This window comes from Metarhizium album, assembly GCF_000804445.1.
Source record: "Metarhizium album ARSEF 1941 chromosome Unknown scaffold_8, whole genome shotgun sequence".
Classification (NCBI taxonomy): domain Eukaryota; kingdom Fungi; phylum Ascomycota; class Sordariomycetes; order Hypocreales; family Clavicipitaceae; genus Metarhizium; species Metarhizium album.
The window spans coordinates 744,801-752,866 of record NW_024467582.1 but is presented as its reverse complement, the minus strand read 5'-3'; the positions used below and the strand labels follow the sequence as shown (position 1 = coordinate 752,866).

General features: G+C 58.2%; 2 protein-coding genes across 2 annotated transcripts; one reads left to right on the top strand and one right to left on the bottom strand.

Annotated features, from left to right (window-relative positions):
* Nucleotides 1–972: 972 nt before the first annotated feature.
* On the top strand, nucleotides 973–5,374 carry MAM_04013 (ankyrin repeat protein; the record flags this gene model as incomplete). Its single annotated transcript, XM_040822812.1, has 3 exons — nucleotides 973–1,641; nucleotides 1,727–5,152; nucleotides 5,216–5,374. 3 exons carry the CDS (start codon nucleotides 973–975, stop codon nucleotides 5,372–5,374), a joined length of 4,254 nt encoding a protein of 1,417 aa, XP_040679318.1.
* Nucleotides 5,375–6,250: 876 nt separating this feature from the next.
* On the bottom strand, nucleotides 6,251–7,380 carry MAM_04012 (uncharacterized protein; the record flags this gene model as incomplete). The annotated part of the gene is made up of 2 exons (XM_040822811.1): nucleotides 6,251–7,189; nucleotides 7,240–7,380. 2 exons carry the CDS (start codon nucleotides 7,378–7,380, stop codon nucleotides 6,251–6,253), a joined length of 1,080 nt encoding a protein of 359 aa, XP_040679317.1.
* Between the last annotated feature and the right edge of the window lie 686 nt (nucleotides 7,381–8,066).

The following is an 8,066-nucleotide window of genomic DNA, read 5'->3' as shown; positions in this document are numbered from 1 at the left end:
AAGGGGTCTGTAGTTCTTGTGATTGTAATTCCAGGAACCAGACCGTCTTGATATGCGGGCATATACCTCGTGATGTTCCGATCAGGTGCTTCCTAAGTACTGAAGGAGGTAGGAGGTACTCGGTACTTGACCAGGCCATGCCCGTTCGCTATCGCAACTACTAGTACGGAGTATGAGCCACGGCTCGCTCAATCTCCCCCGTGTGCCCACCGCCTAACAGACTCGGTTCTCGACTGGTTGTTCATGCACGTTTCCACCCGCTGTCGCCATCCAAGTCCACGTCAACCATTTACTCACTCGTCTGGTTGGCTTTGCAGACGCTCTGCTCTCCCTTTGTCGATTCTCTGCTCCGTACCTCACCGACCTGGCTTTGATCTTGTCCCGCTCAGCACTCGGCGAGACGCCAGACGCCCCTTTTCGCTCCGACGCCGAACGTAATCCACGACCACGACTCGACCGCGATCCCGAGAAAACGTTGAGTGTGTGGCGTCGATTGCCGGGTTTTCCTACAATCCTGCTCCGTGGACTCAGTCGCTCCTCATGTTTGCGACAGAAACCAACGGCGACATCTGTTCCACCTGTACTCATCGTCATACATGCGTATATTCGTCGGGGCAGTGACACCGCTATTATTACGGTTTTCTTTCTTTTCTTTTTCCTCTCATTCAAACCTCGACATTGTTTCTCTTTACGCTCCCCCAATGTCGAATCACTAGTACCGCAAACTAGAAACTAGGTCCAGTGCGACGTACCTCCAGTCGACCACCGCCATTTTCACACGCCTATTAGTTATTTGCCCGACGAGAGTCAATACGCTGCGGTTGGACCATTTGCATTCTGCCGCCCCTCCCTTTCTGCAATCTCCCCTCAACTCCACAAACCTCGCCGCGATTGAAATAGCCCGCCTACCCAGGCGGTCGAATCGACTCCCCACCGCGTGAGGCGGATCGCGCAGGGCCTGGCCTGCTGGTCATGACACCCGCAGGAGGCAGCGTCGCCGGAGGCCCTTTGATAGCGGCAGCAGGAATGTCCAGCGGTGATTTTCCCTCTCACGAATTCTCCGACGATGAATTTGCCGCCTCCAGCCTTTTCGACTTCTCAAACAGCCCCGACACATTGCAGAGCTTGGACGCCATTGGCTCCAAAGACGACAAATCTTTCTTAAACCCTCAGGAACTGACTACCACCGGACCCTTTCCCGATTCACCCAGTGGCTCTTACCACGACTCGTCCTCCGAGTCGGCTTCGTCCACAAAGAGGACTGGCAGCTCCGACTCGACCAAGACGCCTACTGCGGCTGACGAAAGCACCATGACTGACGGCGCTGACGTGAAGATGGACTGGGGTGCCGCCAATTATACTCCTTTTGACGACGATGAGAATACATTTACGTTCGGTCGCGAGGCTGACACTTCCGCCATGGAGGGGCTGTACGGATTTGGCGAGCAGGATGACAGCTTCGCGGACCGATCCTTTGATTTTGAGAGCGCTTCGAGTAGCCCCGAGGCACACAACGCCCGTCAACATACCATGGCATCACCGGGCATGCCCACTATCAAGCCGTCGAATATCAAATCCGAAAAGCCTGCGCGCAGACCCAGCACCAAGGCCAAGACGATAAATCACAGGAGGAAAAGCTCAGTAAGTGGATTGTTGTGTCCCGCCCAGGCCCCCCTTTTGTGCACTATGGCCCCTCAAGTATCTGTTTGAATCTAACTCTCGACAGCAACATTCGACGTCGTCAAGCGGCGTCAAGACTTCAGCTTCGAGAGAGGTTTCCCCCATGTCAGCCCTGGTGACGAGCCACAATTCATCTCCGGCAGCAAATTGCTTCAGTTCGCCTTCTCCTCTCAGCAATCACGCCAACGGAAAAGCCATATGGCCTAACAGAATAGATGCTGCGACAGCCACAGCACCGGATGCGCTACCCACTCCCACGCATTTGATCAACCAGATGCCCCAGTCGACGCATATTCCTCAACATATGCCACTCTACAGCGGTAATCCTGTTTATAGTTTTACCGGCGGCTATGAGTTGAGAATCCTGCCCACGCCTCTGAAATCGCGTGTCGAGACGCAAATTCCGATCAAGATGACACTGTCGCCATTACCACCAGGCGTAACCAAACTGCACTTGCCCACCCACACTATATCGAAACCTAAGCTACTGGCTCGGCCAAGCCCTGAACGATCTCCAGATACCCTTGAACTGCATGTCAGCCTGGTTTGCACAAGTGCCATGGAGCAAGGAGATGTCAAGAAGAAGGCGCTGGACAGAGCCGCATCCGTACCACGGGGCTACTTGCCAGATCTTGACGATGAAGAGAACTCGCCTCAAAAGGGAGGAGACGTCCGAATCTGCGCCGGGTGTATCACGCGAGAACGGAAACGAGCTGCACGAAAGAAGATCAAAAAGCCAGAGGAAGAGAAGATTTGGAGTCGAGACGAGGAGCGACGTGTCATCGTCTTCAATACCCAGGAAGTCAAGGAATGGCAGCCCCTGAGCGGTGTCTTAGATGTCAGCGGACGCCCTGATCCGGTCATCACACGCGCCATGCAGGTCGATGCTCCCATGAGGATTGCCTGCTACTGCCGGCATCATGGTGAGAAGATGGGCTTCAACGTCATCTTCACCATCAAAGACTTTCAAGATCGCCTCGTTGCACAGGCCATGTCCAATCCAATCATGATTACAGACGACCACAAGACTCATCCCATTGCTCAAGTCCCGAATCCTCAGGTGTCGGAGGCAGTCACCTCGACCACAATTCCTATCCATGTGCCTCAGCCTATGGAGAACAACCACATCGCGCCGGCGCCCGGCACTCGAGCCGGAACATTTCAAGTGTCATCGACGAACGCAGACGTTAATCCCCAGCAAGGTGGTCACTCGCCGTACGCAGGGTCTGTCGCCTCAGGCAAGACAACTTCCACGATGAGCACTCCGACGGCAACTGGACGAAGTCTTTCTCGACCTTCGTCACCGAATCAAGGCGGGCCGGCCAAGAAGAGAAAGTCGAGCAGTTCGAGAGTACCTAACGGCTTGACGATGACGAGACTGGATACCTCACCACCACCGGGGGGCTCTCAAGCAACTTCAGCACAGATTTCTACAGCGGCGTCTCCTTTCTCTCCCCATCAAAGCCCGTTCCCACAGCCAGACCCGATGTTTGGGGCCATGAATGGCCAGGCTCCACTTGCCAATGGACCTCCGACTCCTTGTAGCAACGACCAAGTGCCGTTCTTCTCTAACCGTTCGGTGAGCATGGACAACCTGGCAATGGCTCAGTTGTACTCTGCGCCAACATCGACCCATCCAAGTCGAGCCCCTAGCCCCAACGGCCTGAGAAACAGTGTTAGCAGCGGCATGCAAAATCAGTTCACGCATAGCCTGGCGGCCAACTTGTATTCCTTGCCTCTCAGCGTCAACCAAACGCGAGCGCCTCCCACTATACACAAGATCATCCCCAACGAGGGGCCCAAAATCGGAGGCATCGAGGTCACGGTATTGGGTGCTGCATTCTTCCAAGGCCTAGAGGTCTTCTTTGGCGATCAGAAGGCTACGACCACAACGTACTGGGGTGACTCCTCTCTCGTCTGCTTGCTACCCCCGTCACCCGTTGCCGGCACCGTTGCGGTGACGTTCAAACACCAAGGCATCCCTGGGGCTCAGAACTTCGCCATGGGCAAGCAGCCGCCCACGTTCAAGTACATCGACGATAATGAAGACAAGCTCATCAGGACAGCATTGTCCGTGCTTGGACACAAAATGTCTGGTCAGATGGTCGACGTTAGTGATTTGGCGCGCCGGATTCTCAATGATGGCAACTCGACTTGGGCAAGCGGAGGCGGCTCATCGTCCTCAGCCGGAGGCCCAATGTTCAACCACGCTGCCACGTCTCGTGAACATCTCGAGTCGCAGCTCCTCAGGTGCTTGGATCTCATTGACCTTGACGATAGCACCCACAAGACACGTCTCGATCTGAGGAGACCCACGGGTCATACTATGCTTCACTTGGCCTGCTCACTAGGATATCATCGATTCGTCGCTGCACTTCTTGCCCGCGGCGCCAACCCTGATGCGCGCGACAAGGGAGGCTTTACGCCATTGCACCTGGCTGCCATCCACAACCACCCCGAGATTGTGAGACGCCTGATGCTCGTCGGTGCAGACCCCACGATTCGAAGCTTGTCCAGCCTGACGCCTGCCGATGTTGCCCAGTCACGGGCTGTTTTGCGTTCAATCCGCTACTCTGAGCGACACGTACGATCTCGAAGCGGTGGCTCGCTCCACAGCAGACCCAGCAGTGTCACCTCGCTGCGCTCCTTGTGGGAGCCCATGACAAGAGCACACACTCACGATGAGCCAATCTCAGTTGATTCAAGCGAGGAGAGCCCTGAATACACATCCGGGGATTTCGAGGACGAAGACCCGGACGAAGACGTCTACCTCACGATGCGACGCGCCAGCGCCATTGGACCAGACGAGAAATCCACCGAACACATGGAAGAGCCAAGCCGGCCTGGCAGTGGAATGGCTTCTCCCACTACGGCCCTTGCGGCTGCCCTGAAAGATCAAGTGCACCAGCAGCTCCAGCAGCTCCAACAGTCCATGGCACTGCATCTGCACAACCTCGCCCACTTCCCTCACATGCCCGCCCTGCCTGGAATGGCAATGCTCCCCGACTACCAGGCATACTTTCAGCGTGTGCAGCAGCTCATGCCAGGCATGTCTGGCGCCCGCCCAGGACCGGCTGGCTCGGCCGGCGAAAGCCAGGGCAAGGTGGACGGCCGCTGGTGGGACATCAGCTCCTACATCAACAATGCCGGCGCAGTGCCACCCCCTGCGTACGAGGACATTTTCCCCCAGCAGGATGTGGACAAGAAGCAGGAATCCGCCGTCAGAGCCGCCGCAGATGCCGAGGCCGATATGAAGTGTACGACCCTGTACGACCAGAGCACATCGACGGCGGCGACGACGACAACGACAACGAGCACTGCCACTCCTCCTCGTGCCAGGACCGATGCGCCGGAGATTCTCAAGATTGGACGCAAAAATGCCATCACCAAGGAGCAACAGGAGCAGTTCCTGCGAGCACGCGAGATCAAGTTGAAGAGTCTCCGTAGCGACCGAAACCTCTTCTTTGTTTGGGTAAGCACTACTCGAAAGGCAACCGATTGGATTGCCATGCAGGTTCTTGCTAACACGAAGTAGATTCCCCTTCTTCTGATAGTGATGTGCGCTATGCTGTACAGCTACTGTCCCTCGCTTTTCGCTTTCCTCTGGACCTCTGCCCGGGCCCTGGCGCAGGCTGGCCACAACCGAGCATCTCGGCTGACGAGCACCGCGCCGGTACGCGATGTAGAAGTATGACACGCATCGTGATGGTTGTTCACAGGATGCTGTAGAAGGAGCTTTGTTGCAGGCTGTGTTGCGCTTTGAAACTTGAAGCATGGCGGGCTTATGGGTTGGCCTTTTTTTTTTTTTTTGAATTTTCCCAACGTTGGCATCTGTTGTGGAATTTGGATGGACGTTCGTTTGTATTCGACATCATTTCGCACCAACCGAGCGTTTCTCCAGGGAGCACGGACCGTACTTGCGATACAAACCTACAAGTTTACGTTTGGAGGAGATTTTTCAAGTTGGGGGATGCTGGGGTGGATGAGGGACCTGGCCCGCAGGGACCATGCGCGAGATGGATGGGACAGCAAGCAGGAAAGGGTCTGCCGGGTTGTCGCGTGTGTTTTGTTTTTGCTATACATTTTTTTCATCCTCTCGGACGGGGATGGGCTTCGATGATGACTCGCCCACGACGGCGACGGGCAAAACACGGGTTGTTCGAAGACGGGTATAGTATAGTATGTACGGGCCTTGACATTGTTCACTTGCAGGTAGATGGTTGTCGGATTGATTGATGGTCTTGCTGGACTCGGTACTCTGTAGACAGGAAATCGATGGTACTGTACGCAGCGAGAGGCGAGGCACCAGGTTACTCGGAGTACTGGCGATTTGAAAATAAAAAACAGACCAATGCCGACGTGACGCTCTCATGTACACGCCAATCAATGTAAATGCATCAACGCCAGCACGCCATCATGCCACCACAAGTCGTATCCATACCCAGCCACGGGCAAATCATTATTGCGTTTACGTCCACGGCCTCACGCGAAGCCCCCAATGCTGCCCACGTCACGGCTCCCTCCATCCCGAATCGCCAATCGCCAACACCCCGGACGACAGACACACCGACTACCGCCTCAGCCCCCTCCACGGCACCCCATTCTCCCTGTCCTCCCCGTACGTAAACTTGACCGGGATATCGGGCACGATGGGAATGCCCCTATTCACATCCGGCACCACAACGCGGAGCCCCCCGTCGCCGTCCCTCTCCCTGGTCCCCGCAGATCTCAGGTTCCTGGCACTAGTAGGCCGTCGAATCTTGCGAGCCGTGCTGCCCTGGACGTCGCCCGAGCCGCGCCCCCTGGGAAGCGCGTCCAGCGACGCCCGCGCCAAAGGCACCCCCTCGTGATGTTGCTGCTGCTGCTGCTGCTGCTGCTGCTGCCGATGATGATGATGATGATGAGCCCACAACACCCTCTTGGTGAGCTTGTTCGGCTCGCGATCCTTGCCGCCGCCCTCGTGCGCGTCCCCGGAAACGTTGCCCCTCGCCGAGGCCACCGCCGCACGCAGATGCTTCCTCGACGCGACGCTCCTCAACTTCGGGAGCGAAATGTCCCTCGCAGCAGCCACCCGCAGCCTCTTGGGGAGGAAGCGATGCGCCAGCGTAGACTCGTCCTCCCCGTCGTCGTGCTCGTCGTCGCGCTCGTCGCGCTCGTCGCGCTCGTGCTCCCCGTCCCCGCAGACACTGGGCACGGGCGACTCGGCAGCGCGCTTCGTCCCCCGGGACGACGCCACGCTGGCACCAGGCGCCCCGTGGGACGTCGACGGGCGGCAGCCGGGCGGCGGGGGCGCCCCGTGGCGCGCCGACTGCACCGCGTGCGAGGAGAAGAAGCCCGACGCCACGAGCTGCTGGTAGCTGGCGAGGACCTGGTCCCGCGGGGGCCTCTCGTCGCCGCCCGCGTGCCGCCGCGCCCTCTGCCTCTCCCTCTCCCTCTCCCTCTCCCTCTCCCCGTCGTCTGCGTCCCTGCCGCCGCGCAGCCGGAGCCTGCCGCGGACGCCCTCCCACACCTGGCTGAGGATGCCGGCCCTGCGCGAGTGCGGCTCCGCGGCGCGCGGACCGGCCGCCCGAGCGCCTCCCTCTCCTGCGGCCCGAGAAAGTGCACCGGCGGCGCGGCCGACGCGCGGTCTCTCATGGATCCTTCCTGGAAGCGGCCCCTCTGCCCGACCAGCTCGTGGGTTCTCGTCCTGGGGGGGCCCATGACCAACGCCACGCAGCGGACTGACTCCTCGGACTCCTCGAGGCCTCACTCGGGCTCGGCTATGTCGCCTCTGTTGTTCCGCGGGCGTCGAGAACCGAAACCGGGGTCCTCGCCTTTCCTTCTTCCCTCCGGTCCGTCTTCCGATCTGTGCGGCGGGAAAAAGAGGGGGCGGCGAGCCTCGCGACTTCTTTTCGCCTTGTTCCTTCACCCGCGCCGCCCGATGGGCAGATTTGTCGCCGCGGAAGCAGAATCAGGGGCCGGAGCACAGGCGTCCAGAGAGCTCCAAGCAAGGGCGGGTTCGGCAGGAGATTTTGCTTTTGGAAAAATACACGATGATGGGGGCGGAGATGGTTTGTACACGCGCTCGAGTCGGCCTTGCAACCGCGTCTGTCTGCAGTGACGTCCTTTGTGTTTGGCCGTTTGTTGACTTGCCGGCACGTGATCTCGCCATGGCAACCGAGCGGTCCACTTTTTCTGCCTGCGTGCCTGCCCCCCAAATGCCCCACCGCCAACGCCCCGGTTGGAAAGGACAAAACAACAAACGGTTGGACCGTTCCACACGCGTGACAGCGGGCGGCTCCACCAACGGCCTCGCCAACCACCAACCAAAGGTGATAGGTAGTTTACGCAAATGTGACCCAAATGCCACGACTCTCATTACTTCTGCTACAGTAAACCAGGTCTAT